Source organism: Nerophis ophidion, linkage group LG17 (genome assembly GCF_033978795.1).
Source record: "Nerophis ophidion isolate RoL-2023_Sa linkage group LG17, RoL_Noph_v1.0, whole genome shotgun sequence".
NCBI lineage: Eukaryota > Metazoa > Chordata > Actinopteri > Syngnathiformes > Syngnathidae > Nerophis > Nerophis ophidion.
Window position 1 is genome coordinate 36,983,007 of NC_084627.1, and position 17,175 is coordinate 37,000,181.

A 17,175-nucleotide genomic window follows, 5' to 3' on the forward strand; every position below is an offset into this window, starting at 1 on the left:
TAGAAAAAGACATTGACACGACACGGCACGAGACGACAGGAGCGACAATACATGACAATAATCCAGCACAGACTGGATGGGAAGGCAGGTTAAAATAGGAGAGGGCTGATTGACACCAGGTGTGGCCAGGTGCCAATCAGCCACAGCTGAGGGGAAACAGCGCTCAGGGAGAAACACAGGAAACAGACAAAATAAGAGCGCTGACAGGAAATACTACACACACAGAGGAAACAAAGACAAATGCAGAGGAAACAACTAAAACATAACCAAACTGTCTGGGACGAACCTGACAAAAATGTTGCATAGATTATGTTTTTCGGACCACCTTCAAGCCGCTTTCAGTCTCTTCCGAATGCGTCGTTTTTGTGGAAGGTCTTACTTACGTGCCGAAGCCCTTCCCCTGGCCAAGCCCCCTTCAACTACGTCTCCGCCCCGTCCGCAATGTTGTAGTTTTTATTAAGCATTTCCAAATTGAGTCTACTTTACAGACACAGTATGTTAGAACTAAAGATGTCCGATAATATCAGACTGCCGATATTATGGGCCAATAAATGCTTTGAAATGTGATATCAGAAATTATCGGTATCGGTTTCAAAAAGTAAAATTCATGACTTTTTAAAACGCCGCTGTACGGAGTGGTACACGGACATAGGGGGAAGTACAGAGAACCAATAAACCTTAAAGGCACTGCCTTGCGTGCCGGCCCAATCACATAATATTTACGGCTTTCAGACACACAAGTGAATGCTATGCATACTTGGTCAACAGCCATACAGGTCACACTGAGGGTGGCCGTATAAACAACTTTTAACACTGTTACACAAATGCGCCACACTGTGAACCCACACCAAACAAGAATGACAAACACATTTCGGGAGAACATTCGCACCGTAACACAACAGAACAAATACCCAGAACCCCTTGCAACACTAACTCTTCCGGGACACTACAATATACACTCCGACCCCCACAACCCCCGCCCCCTCCACCTCAACCTCATAATGCTTTCTCAGGGAAAGTATGTCCCAAATTCCAAGCAGCTATTTTGAGGCATGTTAAAAAAAATAATACACTTTGTGACTTCAATAATAAATACGGCAGTGCCATTTTTTTCCATAACTTGAGTTAATTTTTTTTTTTTTTAAACCTTGTTACATTGTTTAATGCATCCAGCGGGGCCTCACAACAAAATGTGTTAATTCCACGACTGTATATATCGGTATCGGTTGATATAGGAATTGGTAATTAAGAGTTGTACAATATCGGAATACCGGATATCGTCAAAAAAGCCATTATCGGACATCTCTAGTTAGAACTATATGCTACAGCGGAGGATTTCAGATGGCATGTGCATATGTAATGGTATGGTATGGTCTTTATTGTCATTGAACAAGTACAACAAAACTGTGTTTTCATCACAAACCCGATTAAGATTAAACAAACAAATCGTGTACAGGGTTACAGAACAGGAACGCTGATGGGTCGCCACGAGGCGCCCCGTAAAAGATGGGAAAAATGTAAACGCCGGGAGAGGATGAGTAAAAAAAAATACAATCTTGACTAGGCTCCTTAGGGAGCCCAGTCTTTAGTGAAAAAAAACCTCCATAACAGAGGATAATATACATATTACAACATACAACTGGAGACTTGCAATAGAGGGGAGGGAGTCGGGAGTACAGTGGCCCCCACTTATATACGAGCCAGTTTGCCTCACAACTAGAGGATAGAGAAAAAGAAAGAACTTAGGCCATGTCCACACGAGCACGGTTAAATAAATGCATACTTATTTCTAGGCCTCTTGTTCAGACGCAAATACATACTTTTGTCTGTAAAAATGCAGACCTTTGAAAATGCTGGCCAAGGTGAGGAATTCCAAAACTCGCCGCTCAGCATATGTGTATACACAGCTCAGACATTGACTCCTCTGATGACTTCACGGAAGTGTGTTGACATTTTCAAAACTCAACAACCTGGCTTTAAACACGAAAAAGTGAACTAACTCCCATGTTTGAACATGCTGCTATTTTCACTCAACATTGACTTTGATTGATTGATTGATACTTTTATTAGTAGATTGCACAGATCAGTACATATTCCGTACAATTGACCACGAAATGGTAACACCCGAATAAGTTTTTCAACTTGTTTAAGTCGGGGTCCACGTTAATAATTCATGGTAACAAAAAAGACGCATTAAAATGGGCTTTGCGACACTCCCGCCAGCACCAATGACAGCCCGGCTGTTTTCAATGTGGGACAACTTTGATAAGGAAGACTTTTTGCTTTGTGTCATAAAAAAGATGCAACATTATTTCATGATTTAATCCTTTTTAACGACAGATCATGAAGTTAACTTACGTGTGTTGCTTCCATTTGTGTCGAATTGCTAGAGCTGGAATTATGCACCTGAGTGACTAAAAAAGAACATTGTGTAGCTTCATCTTTATTAGTGTGTACTAGGGTTGTCCGCCAATGTTTGCCAAAAAAGGCGTATCGGCAAGGCATGGGAAAATGCTCCGGTCCGCGTTTTCCAACGCACCGATTTAAATAATACATTCCACTTTTCTGATGCTCCCTAATATCTGTTCCACATTTTCCAGCACACCTTCAATACATCCACAGGTGTGTGTCCTAACGGTTAAGACGGCCATGTGAAAGTTACCAGTAAAAATGTCAGCTGTGTGGGATTTTTATTTATTTTTAATTTTTTTAAATGTTTATTTATAAATTTCAACATTTACAAACAGTTGAGAAACAATAATCAAAATAAGTCCAACAACAGTACAAAACATTACAAGTCATTATAACAACAGTACAGAACAGCGCCAGGTGGTTGTAAATTCAAAGTAACAAAAATAGAATACAAAAAAATATATATATAATAAAGTGCAAAGCCATAGGCTCACTCAGATTCAGAAAATAACTTAAATTTGGAACACACGCTGTGTTTGATTATTTTACCCTACAAAATGAAAAAGCTGAAGAGGTGGAGTGCCAAACATGCCACAATAAAGTCAAGCGTGGTGGTAAAGTTGTAAGACATTTTAATGACTGTTGAGAGTGAGAGGCTTTTTAGCACAGCCTCACTCATCATTGATGAACACAGAAGCAGGGTGACACCTGAGTATCTTGAAATGCTCGTCTTTGTTAGAAAGAATCTCCCCATTATGCTAGGACTTCAATTGCCCATGACTGGGGCAAACAATTGAAGGGAGTGTGTAGATTGTTTTTTTTTTTTAAGTTTACACTTGTTCAAGAGCAAGTGTTGATGCTGAGTTATAGACATTTTATCCCACTCAGGTTGATTGTGTGTTTTGCTTTTTTTAAAAATAATGTTTAAAGCATTATATGCACTTTACACTGTTCACTTTTTTACTGTTAAATAATGCCATTTCTGTTTGTCATGTATAATTTTGCCAATTTTGTGTTTATCCTTGAATAAACAGGTCAGTTTCTTGTTACCAACCATTGGGTATTATTCAAACTCACCTAATTCAGCTGGCTAGTTGTTATCAAGAATACTAAAACCCTTTTCAACATGAATCTGACAACTAAGTAGGCTAAATAACTTAATAAATGCTCGGATAGGCCAGTATCGGTATCGGATCGGAAGTGCAAAAACCTGGATCGGGACATCCCTAGTGTGTACTAGTGTTAAAGACAATGTACACTTCATTGCAGAGGTATCACTATATTGATGATTAAATGCGCTATAGCTCCACAAGAGTTTTGCAGCGCCACACGTACATCCGTGCGCTTTAGGCACTTACACATTCGGGAAGTTTCCTTGGCTCCTTGTTAGTGTGATTTAAAAAGTAATGCACACTTCACTATACAGTGGGGCAAAAAAGTATTTAGTCAGCCACCGATTGTGCAAGTTCTCCCACTTAAAATGATGACAGTGGTCTGTAATTTACATCATAGGTACACTTCAACTGTGAGACAGAATTTGGAAGAAAAAAAAATCCAGGAATTCACATTGTAGGAATTTTAAAGAATTTATTTGTAAATTATGGTGGAAAATAAGTATTTGGTCAACCATTCAAAGCTCTCACTGATGGAAGGAGGTTTGGGCTCAAAATCTCACGATACATGGCCCCATTCATTCTTTCCTTAACACGGATCAATCGTCCTGTCCCCTTAGCAGAAAAACAGCCCCAAAGCATGATGTTTCCACCCCCATGCTTCACAGTAGATATGGAGTTCTTGGGATGCAACTCAGTATTCTTCTTCCTCCAAACACGACGAGTTGAGTTTATACCAAAAAGTTCTATTTTGGTTTCATTTGACCACGTGACATTCTCCCACGTGCTCTCTGGTAAACTTCAGACGGGCCTGGACATGCACTGACTTAAGCAGGGGGACACGTCTGGCACTGCAGGGTTTGATTCCCTGTCGGCGTAGTGTGTTACTGATGGTAACCTTTGTTACTTTGGTCCCAGCTCCCTGCAGGTCATTCACCAGGTCCCACCGTGCGGTTCTGGGATTTTTGCTCAATGTTCTCATGATCATTTTGACCCCACGCGATGAGATCCTGCGTGGAGCCCCAGATCGAGGGAGATTATTAGTGGTCTTGTATGTCTTCCATTTTCTAATAATTGCTCCCACAGTTGATTTTTTCACACCAAGCTGCTTGCCTATTGTAGATTAACTCTTCCCAGTCTGGTGCACGTCTACAATTATTTTCCTGGTGACCTTCAACAGCTTTTTGGTCTTGGCCATAGTGGAGTTTGGAGTCTGACTGTTTGAGGCTGTGGACAGGTGTCTTTTTTACAGTTAACAAGTTCAAACAAGTGCCATTAATACAGGTAACGAGTGGAGGACAGAAGAGCTTCTTAAAGAAGAAGTCACAGGTTTGTGAGAGCCAGAGATCTTCCTTGTTTGAAGTGACCAAATACTTATTTTCCACCATAATTTACAAATACATTATTTAAAATTCCTACAATGTGAATTCCTGGATTTTTTTTTCATATTCTGTCTCTCACAGTTGAAGTGTACCTGTGATGAAAATTACAGACCTTTGTCATCATTTTAAGTGGGAGAACTTGCACAATCGGTGGCTGACTAGATACTTTTTTGCCCCACGGTACATGTCATATATCACCATGTTGCTGATTAAACATGTTATAATTCCACAACGAGTATTGGTTTTAAGCACCACAGGCTTGTACCTATGCACACTTTAGGCACTTAAAAAAAGATTCATATAATATTCTCAGGGTCTGCGTAAGTGCAGTAAAAATAATGTACCGGTACATGCGTACTGTGAAATATATTTACGATGTATAGTGCTTTTTCAAAGCGCTGTACATAGTGAAAAATGCTATCACAATAAACATAACAGGGGTTTAATTCCACCAAGTCAGCTGTGGCTGCTTATCCAGGCTTCTGATTGGACAGCATGTGCATGCCAGCAGGTGTGTGTGTTTGTGTGTAGATATAGACAGTTTGGAATCTACACTTGTGTGTATGTAGATCATTTTAATTTTGGATATGCATTCTTGAAACTATCCTTGTTCGTGTGGACATGGCCTAAGAGACTACAACTTTGTACTACAACTGGATAAAAATGGCTGACTCGTTCAAAGTTTTTCAAGTAAACCTCTACCGGGGCGGCATGGCGTAGTGGGTAGAGCGGCCGTGCCAGAAACCTGAGGGTTGCAGGTTCGCTTCCCACCTATTGACATCCAAATCGCTGCCGTTGTGTCTTTGGGCAGGACACTTCACCCTTTGCCCCCGGTGCCGCTCACACTGGTGAATGAATGATGAATGAATGATTGGTGGTGGTCGGAGGGGCCGTAGGCGCAAACTGGCAGCCACGCTTCCGTCAGTCTACCCCAGGGCAGCTGTGGCTACTGATGTAGCTTACCACCACCAGGTGTGAATGGATGATGGGTTCCCACTTCTCTGTGAGCGCTTTGAGTATCTAACAATAGAAAAGCGCGATATAAATCTAATCCATTATTATTATTATTATTATTATTATTATTATTATGTATGACGATATCCGATGACATAACTAAGGTCACAATCGTCTCAAATTCTGAACTCGTTAGGAGCAAGTTTGAAAGAAGACAAAGATTATTTTATAAATATCTCCACCACTCCTTCATAGATTGATTTCAAATTTCCGGGGCACATTCCCAAAAACACAAAACCGGGTGCCATCAGGTAAGACAAGTTGTTTGTGCATAATAGGATCCCTTTAAAAGCAAGGATGTGATTATTTCGTTTTTAGGCGGTCATTCCTGTGACTCGTGTAAATCCAAGGAATTTTGTTTTCTGTCTATAGGCCAGTGGTTCTTAACCTGGGTTCGATCGAACCCTAGGGGTTCCACGGAGCCTTCGCCAAGTATAGACACATCCGAACTATCGTGTAAATAAAAACTTCTCCCTGTCGGCGTATTATGGATACCCCCAAACAACGTTCCATCTAATTTTCCATCTGATTTGCAGGTTTTTTGATTGATTGATTGAAACTTTTACTAGCAGATTGCAAAGGAAGAGAATACATTATATGAAACGGTACAGTTTACACAGTACAGTACATATTCTGTACAATTGACCACTAAATGGTAACACCCGAATAGGTTTTTCAACTTGTTTAAGTCGGGGTCCACGTTAATCAATTCATGGTAATGTGTGTAAGGTGTGTAATTTGTTGTGAAATCATGCACTGTGTTGGTTTTGTTCTGTGAACAAGGTGATGTTCATGCAAGGTTCATTTTGTGCACCAAAATAAAAAAACAAGTTTTTCTTGAATTTGAAATAAAAAACATTTTATTTTTCACTAAAGAAGGGTTCGGTGAATGCGCATATGAAACTGGTGTGGTTCGGTACCTCCAACAAGGTTAAGAACCACTGCTGTGTCTGCTCCAAAACAAGAGGCTAAAGAAAAATAAGAAACCACAACTTTGTTCTACAACTGAATAAATATGGCGGACTTGCGTAAAGCTTTTGGTAAACCTCCACCAAAATACATCACTGTCATCTCACTATCAAGGCAAAATGGTTTTATTATTATCTCTGCAACGTCTCTATTGTTTCTTTGGATTCAAATTTCTGGATATTATGGGCATCCAAATACACAAAGGTACCAACATGTAAAAAAAAAAACTTGGATTTACTTTAAAAATCCGTGAATAATTTTTAATGTCTGTAATGAGGCTTAGTTGAAATTAAGGTTATGAACTGATGGTCAAATGGTCTTTTATTGAACATGTGTGGGTCTAATGACCAACGTAAGAGTTCATGAGCAACCATTCAGAAGAATTGGTACACTAGGACACATATTTTAGACTTAACTGTTTTAAAAGGGATCTATTTAAAAGCTGTACAATATAAATGAGTTTTAAGGTGGCGGTAACATCTATCATTGTTCCGGGTAGGACATTCCAGATTACTGGAGCCTGAATAGAAAACGCTCTATAGCATGCAGACTTTTTTTTTACTTCTGCGAATCACTAATAGGCCGGCATTTCTGTAACATAGATTTTGGGACCAAACATAGGGTATAATAAAGCAGCAAGCTAAGATGGTGCAAGATTGTTTAGTACTTTGTACGTAAATAATACAACCGTAAGTTCTAACATACAGTGGGGCAAAAAAGTATTTAGTCAGCCACCGATTGTGCAAGTTCTCCCACTTAAAATGATGACAGAGGTCTGTAATTTTCATCAAAGGTACACTTTAACTGTGAGAGACAGAATGTGAAAAAAAAATCCAGGAATTCACATTGTAGGAATTTTAAATAATTTATTTGTAAATTATGGTGGAAAATAAGTATTTGGTCAACCATTCAAAGCTCTCACTGATGGAAGGAGGTTTTGGCTCAAAATCTCACGATACATGGCCCCATTTATTATTTTCTTAACACGGATCAATCGTCCTGTCCCCTTAGCAGAAAAACAGCCCCAAAGCATGATGTTTCCACACCCATGCTTCACAGTAGGTGTGGTGTTCCTGGGATGCAACTCAGTATTCTTCTTCCTCCAAACACAACGAGTTGAATTTATACCAAACAGTTCTATTTTGGTTTCATCTGACCACGTGACATTCTCTCAATCCTCTGCTGTATCATCCATGTATCCATTTTGGTATAAACTCAACTCGTCGTGTTTGGAGCAAGAAGACTACTGAGTTGCATCCCAAGAACACCACACCTACTGTGAAGCATGGGGGTGGAAACATCATGCTTTGGGGCTGTTTTTCTGCTAAGGGCACAGGACGATTGATCCATGTTAAGGAAAGAATGAATGGGGCCATGTATCGTGAGATTTTGAGCCAAAAACCTCCTTCCATCAGTGAGAGCTTTGAATTGTTGACCAAATACTTATTTTCCACCATAATTTACAAAGAAATTCTTTAAAATTCTTACAAAGTGAATTCCTGGATTTTTTTTTTCACATTCTGTCTCTCACAGTTGAAGTGTACCTATGATGAAAATTACTGACCTCTGTCATCATTTTAAGTGGGAGAACTTGCACAACCGGTGGCTGACTAAATACTTTTTTGCCCCACAGTACGTGTACCAGGACCCAGTGCATAGTTGAATAAAACTGCAATCTTTTAATGCCGGACATGGGGAGACCCGAAAATAGGTAACAAAAGCATGTGTAATGATCTCAGCGTGACTGGTGGACAAAATGGGAACAATTTTAGCAATATTACAATGATGAAAGAAGGCTGTAACATTCCTAATGTGCAGCCCAAGAGTTTAATTTATTATATTTTTACCCAGTTGCTTTGGACAACGGTTTTATTGTAGACGTCACGCTTGGGCAAAGGATTAAAGAGTAGGGATACTTTGTTGGGCTTTTATTTTGACAGCTCTTTCACCTCCAGAGTCAGAGTAATACAATATCTACAAATAACAAAAACTGTCGGCGAAAAAGATTCCCCAAAAAAAAGGAACAACCGAGAATCACTCCTAAAAAGGAGGAAAACACAAAAACAAGCTATAATTTGCGCTATATTTGCTATAAAACGCTCCAACAGGAGGAAGAAAACAATGACTATGAAAATGTCTACACTTAATCATAATCTAATAATGGTTAACAAAAAATAACTCTAAACTTTGAGGAAAGAAAAAAATGGTAGGAAAAAATAATAACTCACCACTTCGGTTGAAAAAACTAAATAACAAAATTCACTCTACTGAGGAGAAAAAAAGTCAAATTAAAAATAGCAGCGTGGGAATTCAGGATCCAGGAATATAAGCGTGGGACGAGGCGAGGCAAGGCATGGACATGGACGCAAGACAGGCACGAAAGCTCGAGACAATCTGGCACAGAACAAGGGGAGGTGTGGGCTTATATGACACATGAGGGTAATGGGAAACAGGTGGGGAACATTCAGGGGTCAGGGACGACGTCAGACTGATGACACAATAGGAAAGGGCAAGTGATCTGAAAAAAGAGGAGTTACTTTTCAAAATAAAACATGCAATTCACAAGACAAAAGAAACCAAGACAAGACATCCCTCAATGCGGTGTGACAGTAGAAATTCTATATGGTATCCCTAAACAAGTGCCTGTGGTTAGCAGGACCAATAATCAACATCTAACATTTAGGGGGGTTAAAGCAAATGCAACTGCCTGTTTAAATGAGAAATGGGTGAATATCTCCCAATGGAAGCTTGCTTTACTCGTGACCCATCACAGAAGCCCTATTGTCACCCCATCAGTTCCTTATATAGCCCAACTGTTTGAAATCAATCGTTTGCTGCACATTAATGTAAATATAAAATACAATTGAGTTTCCAGCATCACATTTCTAAGCTAGTTTACTTTCCTCATCAGGTTTGGGCGTCTGATGCTGGTGTGAGCACCAAACTTCCTACAGATCTGGTTTGGGAAAACCATTCATGCTGGGGTTCAGGTCAGGATGTTCATGTGGTTTTGGTCAACTGCCAGGGAGAGGTGAGACCTTAATATTTCATTATTCCATTATAGTACCAGGCTTGAAGCAATCCTGTGCCTTCATTGTGCTGTCTAATCAACGCCTTGATAACTTGACTAACAAGAGTTTCTTGGGATGCGAGCACGCCCCCAGAAACAGAAAACTGTGAGCGTTTTTTTACTGTTTTGAATGTAAACAGGGTTGGGCGAAACAATAAAAGTAGTATTGATGTTTTTTGTTCATTAAGACATTTTTATGTTTAAAAGTGAAACTGAGAATTGTATTTATTTACTTACATTTTGTCGCATTTTCAGGTATAAAAATGTCTAAAAGAACAAAAAACATAAATCCTGCTGTATTAGAGCAGTGGTTCTCAACCTTTTTTCAGCGATGTTTACCCCTGTGAACATTTTTTTAATTCAAGTACCCCCTAATCAGAGCAAAAAAATTTTGGTTGAAAAAAAAGAGATAAAGAAGTAAAATACAGCACTATGTCATTAGCTTCTGATTTATTAAATTGTATAACAGTGCAAAATATTCCTCTTTTGTAGTGGTCTTTCTTGAACTATTTGGTAAAAAAGATATAAAAATAACTAAAAACTTGTTGAAAAATAAACAACTAATTCAATTATATGTTTGTAAGTAAAGATTTCTACACATAGAAGTAATCATCAACTTAAAGTGCCCTCTTTGGGGATTGTAATAGAGATCCATCTGGATAAATCAACTTAATTCTAAACATTTCTTCACAAAAAAAGAAATCTTTAACATCAATATTTATGGAACATGTCCACAAAAAATCTAGCTGTCAACACTGAATATTGCATTGTTGAATTTATTTTCACAGTTTATGAACTCACATTCATATTTTGTTGAAGTATTATTCAATAAATATATTTACAAAGGATTTTTGAAATAAAGCTATTTTTAGAAAATATTTAAAAAATCTTAAGTACCCCTTGGCATACCTTCCAGTACCCCCATTTGAGAACCACTGTATTAGAGGGACGGGAATCGTAACACAACTTTCGATTTTTCTGTGGATGATCCAATTCCACACGATTCTCGATTCAAAAAGATTCTTTCAACACATCATTTGGGATAAAAATAATTTTAGAACATTTTCAAAACAGGAAGTAGGTTACAAAAGCTCTTGGCTGCCGAGGAATGATGTAAATATACAGCGATGAGGTGAGGAAATGTATTTTAAAAAAGTTTTCATTGTTTAAAAAAAATATTAATCGATTTAGAACGTGGTTTGGTACTTAAACTGGATACTTCTGTATACGTGCTGTTCTGTATCATGGCCACTGATTGGCTTAGCCTCAGGCAGCATCCAGTCCTACCATTATCAGTGTTAAGGTGAGTATGTGAGTGTTATTTAATACCTAGAGCAGGGGTCACCAACGCGGTGCCCGCGGGCACCAGGTAGCCCGTAAGGACCAGATGAGTAGCCCGCTGGCCTATTCTAAAAATAGCTCAAATAGCAGCACTTTCCAGTGAGCTGCCCCTATTTTTTAAATTGTATTTATTTACGAGCAAGCTGGTCTCGCTTTGCTAGACATTTTTAATTCTAAGAGAGACAAAACTCAAATAAAATTTGAAAATCCAAGAAAATATTTTAAAGACTTTGTCTTCACTTGTTTAAATACATTCATTTTTTTTTTTTACTTTGCTTCTTATAACTTTCAGAAAGACAATTTTAGAGAAAAAACACAACCTTAAAAATTATTTTATGATTTTTAAACACATATACCTTTTTACCTTTTAAATTCCTTCCTCTTCTTTCCTGACAATTCAAATGTTCAAGTTTTTTTTTTTTTTTTATAATAATAATCATTTTTACTTTGCAGAAAATAATTTACCATTTAAGGCTTCGAATTATGTGTCTTCAATCTATCTTGATCTTTCAAAATGTGTTTATTAAAAAAAATCATATCACTATTCCTCGCTTTTCTGAGTTTGACTACAACCTGTTTGTCAAAATTTGCTGTAAGCTCTAAATCTAAAACTTTTAGGCATAAAGGGGCTAAATTAACTTAAGTAAACAAATGTAAGGTTGTGTACTGTAATGCAGAGCAGATCATCAACATTGAACAGGTTGCTGTATTTTCACTGGTCAGTGGTTTGAATTAATATTTTTAGTTAAGAACTGCATGTGTGGGAAGGAGTCTACATTATTGTACAGTACTCTTATTTATGTCCTAATCATACTTGCCAACCCTCCCGAAATTCAGCGCCTCTCCCGAAAACCTCCCGAAATTCAGGCGTAGCTGGAGGCCACGCCCACCTAGCACCATGAGGACCTGAGTGACATGTCTGAGAGCGTGTCTGCCAAATGAAGTTATAACTGAAGAATGATCGAGGGCGAGTTCTTGGTTTCTTATGTGGGTTTATTGTTAGGCAGTTTCATTAACGTCCTCCCAGCGCGGTAACAACACACAACAGCAGTAACGTTTACGTCTAACACTCTACCGTAAGGCAGTTCGTCTGCCGTAAACAGCATGCGACACTCTTAAACAGGACACTACTGCCGTCTACTGTACATGATGCACCACAACACCTGCAGGCAACTTCAACCCTTTAATCCTCCTCCATTCACATCCCATCTCCCCGGATCGTAAATAACCTAATGTAAATAATCAAATGTATTTCTAATGTGTACACTTGTTCTTATGCTATGTGAACTCACTATGTTCTCTGCTTGCTGTACACATCCTATAAAGTCACACCTACATTGTTTCAATGTCCATTTCTCTGTTGATGCAATTGTTGATGACTGAAGTACTGATATCAACCAAAGCGCCCAGATTGTAAATAATTCAATGTATATACTATGATGATTAACTTGTGGGGTGACTGTATTATGCTGATAGTATATATTTGTACCATGAATTGATTAACGTGGACCCCGACTTAAACAAGTTTAAAAACTTATTGCGGTGTTACCCTTTAGTGGTTAATTGTACGGAATATGTACTGTACTGTGCAAGCTACTAATAAAAGTTTCAATCATTTGTGACAATAACATCTACTTTTAGAAAGTGCAGTGCACAACTGCGCACACAACAGCTGTAAATATATAACTCCCCTCTTAACCACGCCCCCCACCTCCAAAAATAGGAGGTCTCAAGGTTGGCAAGTATGGTCCTAATGTATTACAGTATGTTTCTAAATTTTTAATATTAAGTATCGATTGAAAACATTGTAAAGGTGACTTTATGTGTGTTACTTAATTTCTAGAGCCCTGTAATAATAGTTTTTAAAAAAAAATAGGTTGTCAACAGGTTTTTATGCTCTAACTATGCAAAATTTTGATTTAGGGAAGTGAAGTGAATTATATTTATATAGCGCTTTTCTCTAGTGACTCAAAGCGCTTTTACATAGTGAAACCCAATATCTAAGTTACATTTAAACCAGTGTGGGTGGCACTGGGAGCAGGTGGGTAAAGTGTCTTGCCCAAGGACACAATGTTAGTGACTAGGATGGCGGAAGCGGGGATCGAACCTGGAACCCTCAAATTGCTGGAACGGCCACTCCACCAACCGTGCAATACCGCCTTGATTTATCAGTAAGAATCCTACTTGGGCCAATTATAGCGATAAACGAGGAGCGACTGTACCAGTGAAACACAAAGGGTTTACTGTCTATTCTGTAAATCAAAGTCACTCTTAGTTATTATGCACAATTATTCTAGGAATAATTTTACCTGGCTTGCGTGGCTAGACCCAACATGTCTGTGCGTGTATTCTGCTGATTAATTATTTGATTTGCCTTGGTTTTAGGAAGTGGCGGAGAAACGCATGACTTACAAGATGACAACAGACGAAGGTAACAGCGAGGAAGATAATAATGGAGAGAATGAGGAGCGCTTCTACAAGCATCAAGTTAGTACACATTGGATCCTAACAAAATAAGTTCTGTTTTGTGTGGAATTCAATTTGGATTACCATTTCATGACACATTTTTGCTATTTTGTGCAAAGTCGACAGCAAAAAGCAAAGAAAGGGGTTCTATAAAGCTTCCTCGCAAACAAGCTCGCAGCGCAACGCCGTTTTTAAGTCAGCAATCTTTGCCTTCATGACATTTTTTTACAAGTACCAATATCACTGGAGGAGGAGGATTAGCGAAACATGGTACACTATACACAAATGATAGAATAAACTATGCTAACTGCTAAGCTAAGCTCTTAAATGTAAACAGGAGTGGGCGAAACAATACAAATATAGACAGTATTGCATCAGTAAATGGTCGATACTACAGTGGTTACATTAATATTTTTTACTATCAGAAATAGTTTTTTGTAATTATTTGTCATTGATTACAAACTCAGGAAATAAAAGCTAATTGTTTTTGCATTTGTTTAGTGTTTTTGTACTATTGACTTTATTATGGTGTATATTACTCTCTTATTGACTTTGTGTCTGTATTGTGATACATATTGCAGACTCCTGTGATATCATGATATATTATTTAACATATGTTAATAGAAACATTTCAAAATGGGTTACGAAAGCTCCGGATTTAGCTGCTGACGCATGTCGTAACCTCTTGCGCCATTTCCGGTTGATGTATTTGATCAAAACTATTATTATTCTGCTTGTTAATAATTGTTAATATAGTTTTGCTTTCTGCTGTAACATGTTTCTATCTGCACTTCTGTTAAAATGCAATAAACACTTAAAGGCCTACTGAAACCCACTACTACCGACCACGCAGTCTGAAAGTTTATATATCAATGATGAAATATTAACATTGCAACACATGCCAATACGGCCTTTTTAGTTTACTAAAATGCAATTTTAAATTTCCCGCGAGTTTCTTGTTGAAAACCGCGTGACGTCACGGACTGTCAGGAAATATTAGCGCTGCACCACTCGCGGCTAAAAGTCATCTGCTTTAACCGCATAATTAAACAGTATTTTGTCGTCTGCTTTAACCGCATAATTAAACAGTATTTTGGACATCTGTGTTACTGAATCTTTTGTAATTTGTTCATTTAATAATGGAAACTATAAAAAACAATGCTGTTGGTGGAAAGCGGCGGATTGCAGCTGTCTTTAGCACCGAGACACAGCAAGTGTTTCTTTGTTTGTTGTGAAGCGGAGCGGTCAAGCGAACATGTTTTCTCTACGTCAACCAGCATGTTTTTGGATATTGGAAATTGTGATATATATCTTACCGGAGAAATCATTGGATTATTCGTCGTCCTGCAGCAGCTGTTTAAAAGGCAGCTGTGAGCTTGTCTCCTCGGCTTCTCTCTGAGACACTGCGTGTTCACCGCAGCCATCCGACCTCGAGGTATGTCTTTACAATCTTTAAAATCTCATTAAAACACTATTAAAACAATAAGCAGATAAGGGATCTTCCAGAATTATCCTAGTAAATGTGTCTAATTACATCTGAAACGCTCACACTGCCGCCGCCCGGAGCCGTCGTTTTTTTTTTTTTTCCTAGTCCTTCACTATCAATATCCTAATTCACGAATCTTTCATCCTCGCTCAAATTAATGGGGAAATTGTCGCTTTCTCGGTCCGAATTGCTCTTACTGCTGGTGGCTCCCATTATAAACAATGTGAATATATGTGGAGCCCTGCAACTCGTGACGGCACGCGCACATACTTCCGGTAAAGGCAGGGCTTTTCTATTAGCGACCAAAAGTTGCGAACTTTATCGTCGATGTTCTCTACTAAATCCTTTCAGCAAAAATATGGCAATATCGCGAAATGATCAAGTATGACACATAGACTGGACCTGCTATTCCCGTTAAAATAAGAAAATCTCATTTCAGTAGGCCTTTATTTAATCTTCCGTTGTTTGGATAGTTTACATTAGTTTTGGGCGATAATACAAATTAGGGTATTAATCCAATACCAAGTAGTTACAGAGGCAGAATTAATCATATCAATACTGACATTTAAATAACTCAATTTTTGATCACATTTATAATCAAACAAAAACGCAGGATAGCAGTGTAACGATATTATTAATTCAATATTTAAATGATGTAATTATTCCCTTGCATTACATCCATCCATTCATCCATTTTCTAATATTTTTAAATAAAGGCAATGGTTAGTGACTAAAATTTTTGTTCGCTTGTTGTCAAATTTGTAGGACACGGCATAGCAAGAAGAAAAGTTGGTTTTGCATAACGGCCCCTTTAACAAATCACTGGACTATTACATGCACGATATAACTCCGTCAACACTGACATCTTTTTCTCCTCGTTTTACCTTCCAACGTTCATAATAATTAACTATGAATGTACATTTTTACCAAACAAAGTGAAAAAATTATAAACTCAATGATTAAACATTGTTCTTAAACAGTAATGTAAAATAAATGACTGACTTGATTTTGGTGCAGGATGAAGATATGGCCACCAGAGGCTGCTCCGTCATGTGATCCCTCTCAGCCAATCAGCAATAAACATCTCAGAATCCCCCCGCCGTTCATCTGCAAGTTATATTACCAAAATTATTATTCTATCGTCATTAGACTTTCTCTTTTCCTACACCAGCAGAAATGCTTTTATTACGCAATATACTGGATTGGAACTTTTATTTTGAAATGTGTGTCAAGTCAAGTGTTTAAAGGCCAGGGGTCGAATGAGTAATTTGATGTTTGTTTAAAACGACCACTGGAAAATGTGTTTTTTCATATTTCGTTTTTTGTAGTAAAACAAAAATGAATAATGTTATAGTTTGTCTGATTTTACAAATACGAGTTCAATAAAATGTGGAAATAAATGGATGCCGTGTATATAATTGTCATTTGTACTAACTAGGGGTGTAACGGTACGTGTATTCGTATTGAACCGTTTCGGTATGGGGGTTTCGGTCCGGTTCGGAGGTGTATCGAACGAGTTTCCACACGGACATATTAATTAGCGTACCGCACGTTGTGTAAACAATGCACACCAAGACACAACACACAGCATGCTAGCAGAGACCGGGCTACGATAGACTGACCATACCTCCTCTTTTCAGCGGATATGTCCTCTTTTGCAGGGCTGTCCGGGTGGAGTTTCCTAAATGCCTCAAATGTCCGTCATTTTAAGTTAGGGTTGCGTGTATTTTCAATGTACGTTCAGGGTTAAGAAGGGGTTAAAAACAAAACAAATTGTGCATGCAGCAGCATTCGTGAGGGAGGGGCAGAGAGAGAGAGAGAGCGAGAGAGTTGTGATAAACGCGCATGCGTCGCCAGGCTCTGCTTTTTACCCATAGATTTATCAGATGTTATTTTTTATTATCTATAGCAGGGGTGCCCACA

General features: G+C 38.4%; 1 protein-coding gene across 1 annotated transcript in view; it reads left to right on the top strand.

Moving 5' to 3' along the window:
- lmnb1 (lamin B1) overlaps positions 1-16,656 on the top strand; it is a 38,261-nt gene extending 21,605 nt beyond the window's left edge. The window contains exons 9-11 of the mRNA XM_061877178.1: positions 9,801-9,920; positions 13,686-13,787; positions 16,270-16,656. Of these exons, the coding sequence (XP_061733162.1) occupies positions 9,801-9,920; positions 13,686-13,787; positions 16,270-16,308 (261 nt within the window). The 3' untranslated portion in view covers positions 16,309-16,656. The remainder of the gene's footprint in view (positions 1-9,800; positions 9,921-13,685; positions 13,788-16,269) is intronic.
- The last annotated feature ends 519 nt before the right edge of the window (positions 16,657-17,175 follow it).